This window comes from Argentina silus (genome assembly GCF_951799395.1).
Source record: "Argentina silus genome assembly, chromosome: 20".
Classification (NCBI taxonomy): domain Eukaryota; kingdom Metazoa; phylum Chordata; class Actinopteri; order Argentiniformes; family Argentinidae; genus Argentina; species Argentina silus.
Window position 1 is genome coordinate 14497647 of NC_139674.1, and position 2930 is coordinate 14500576.

The window sequence follows — 2930 nt, forward strand, 5'->3', positions numbered from 1 at the left end:
GGGACTACCCCTCCAACGTGGACTGCATCTGGACCATCAACCCCCCGCACAAGAGACGGATCCTCATCGTGGTGCCGGAGATCTTCCTCCCCATCGAGGATGAGTGTGGAGACGTGCTGGTCATGAGGAAGAGCGGTACGCACAATCCAGGAATTCAGAATTATTTAACCACCAATCAGAGAGCTTGATATGACATAATACTATTCAGACCGCCGATTTGCCTGTCAGGGTGTTTTTCATAGGTTGTTCATGTGTTCAGTCGTCAATCAAACCTGGACGTCGTTATTTCAAGCTGATGCCGATTGGCTGGTCAACTTGTCAGTCAGTTATATTTGCTCCTCCCTCTTCCTCTTCTAGCCCTGCCCACCTCCATCACCACCTATGAGACGTGTCAGACGTACGAACGGCCAATCGCCTTCACCTCCCGCTCCCGCAAGCTCTGGATCCAGTTCAAGTCCAACGAAGGCAACAGCGGCAAGGGCTTCCAGGTGCCCTACGTCACCTACGACGGTCAGAGTCCACTTCAGAGTACACACTTCCTAGTGCACTGCCATGTCCCTCAGACAGAGACCCCTAGATGTGCCTTTCATTTAAAAACACACCAACTGCCAAAGAATTCTGGAACACTCACCACCTTTGGCTTTTAGTGTTTTAGTGTTCCCATGTTGATTATGTGGCAGTAAGCGCTGTGTAACCCTAGTGTGTGTGTGTGTGTGTGTGTGTGTGTGTGTGTGTGTGTGTTTGTGTGTGTGTGTGTGTGTGTGTGTGTGCGTGTCTGTGTGTGTATCCCTGTTGTGTTGTATTGTAGAGGACTACCAGCAGCTGATAGAGGACATTGTTCGTGACGGAAGACTCTACGCCTCAGAGAATCACCAGGAGATACTGAAAGTAAGACGTTCTCCCTCATGAATTTAGCAAACGTCTTCATTAACCGGGAGGAGGCCGGTGGAGGTAGAAATCGGAGGATGGGCTCATTGTGATGCGAGCACACGTTTGATGCCATTCATCATCCCATGCATCACAATGAGCCCATCCTCCACCGCTACCACTGTATATACAGTGTCTAGCATTCACCCACGAGCCTTGATCTGTCTACAGTATCAGTATGTGTCCATCCATACGCAAACAAAATTAACCAAGTCTTCGTGAGTCCTGTGAATTCTCAATGTGTTTGAGTGCTCCCCATTGAAGGCCACTATGAGGTTACTTGTTAACTTGGATTCCAAGACTCTCCCTTTTGAGTATAGTCCCTGACAGGTCAATTCATCCCTCAAGCCTCACCCCAGCATTTCTCTCTCCCTCCCTCCCTCCCTCCCTCTCCCTCCCTCCCTCTGTCTCTCTCTCTCTCTCCCTCCCTCCCCCCCCCTCTCCCCCCCCCCCCTCTCTCTCTCTCAGGATAAGAAGCTGATCAAAGCCCTGTTTGACGTGCTGGCCCACCCCCAGAACTACTTCAGGTACACTGCGCAGGAGTCCAAAGAGATGTTCCCCCGCTCCTTCATCAAGCTCCTGCGCTCCAAAGTCACCAGGTTCCTACGGCCATACAAATAGGCCGGGACACCCGTCCCCCCCCAACCCCCCCCCGTCCCCCCCGTCTGTGCACTCCTCCCCCTCCTACAGCCCCATCCCTCCATCCCCAGCCCCCTATACTCCTCTTCTACCCCCCTACTCCTACCCCCCCCCCCATCTACTCCCCCTACTATGCTTCATGGCTACCCCCTAACACCCATCCCCTTGTCTACATCCCTATACCTCTCCTACTGCCCCCCCCCCCCCCCAAATCTACTGTCCGACAGCTCCTCTACATTTCTCTTACAACACCCCCCTCACCCCACCCCCCCCCACCCCGTTCCTCCCCCCACCACGTCCCCCCCCCACCCGTCCCTCCCCCCGCTCCCCCGCCCCACCCACCGACTCCCAGCTCCATCCAGCGTTCCTGCTCGCTGCAGTAGACCAGTCTCTCCCTCCTACTTTTTTTTCTGCAGTCCCTCCTTTTTAACTTTTAACATTCCCCCTCCCCCCCTGCTCCCCCCCCCCCCCGACCTTCTGTTTTATTTTGGTTTGCTTTGTTTTTGTGTTGTTGTCGTTGTTTTGTTTTCTTGTAATATTTATATGTGTTAGAACTTGCAGAAGCCCACATCATGGATGTTTGATATGTATGTACGTACACACGTGTAGGCGACAAGTACATGTATGTGTATGTATGTACATATGTATATTTGTGTTTATGTGGACATACAACGTGTCCGTGGATGGTGTGCGAGGCTGTAGTCACACACAGGTACATGTATGTTTATTTTTATTTTTATAACGGCCCCTGGCGTGCACAAGATGGAAGTGAGAAAACGATTGGTGCACTTAAAAGCATATTTTGAAAATGATTTTTACCTGGGAAATTGTTTCAAGAGAAATTTATAATTTCACATAACCCGGAACATTCCACCTCAGTCTGTACTCTGACCACTGGAGGGCAGTGAAAGATTACTTTTGACGGGGGGGAAAAAAGTCTACCCTAGATTTTTCTTTTCTTTTTTTCTTTTTTTAAGATATATTGATATAAGATGGAAAAACTACCTGCAAGTAACTGATGTTACTATAGAGATAAATGTATGTGATGTAACTAATATTTGGAACTTTAATTGCACTTGAATTTTATATTGTAAACTGTAGAAAAAAATCTAAGTTACATTTGTTCCTTATGTTTTGTGTTTGTATAGAAATGTATCACCTCGGTTGTAGAGAAGAGAGAGACAAAACTATGTCCCGTGTCCCAACAGTTTACCTACTGTACAGTACACCCCAGAACCTATAGACTGACACCTTGCCTTGGGTAGCACTGTTGCCCATCCCTGGTTAGCCTCCATAGCTTCAGTGCGTGTCATTTAGCATTAGCCACGTTAGCCTCGTTAGCCGCAGAGACTGAAGCAGCTCAG

The 2930-nt window shown here is 49.3% G+C and overlaps 1 protein-coding gene across 1 annotated transcript in view; it reads left to right on the forward strand.

Moving 5' to 3' along the window:
* The window catches only part of scube1 (signal peptide, CUB domain, EGF-like 1), a gene marked incomplete at its 5' end in the record, with an annotated part of 32315 nt that extends 30762 nt beyond the window's left edge, over positions 1 to 1553 (forward strand). Inside the window, 4 exons of the mRNA XM_083691913.1 lie at positions 1 to 135; positions 358 to 510; positions 809 to 888; positions 1396 to 1553. The exon at positions 1 to 135 is cut by the window's left edge and continues 63 nt beyond it. Of these exons, the coding sequence (XP_083548039.1) occupies positions 1 to 135; positions 358 to 510; positions 809 to 888; positions 1396 to 1548 (521 nt within the window). The remainder of the gene's footprint in view (positions 136 to 357; positions 511 to 808; positions 889 to 1395) is intronic.
* Between the last annotated feature and the right edge of the window lie 1377 nt (positions 1554 to 2930).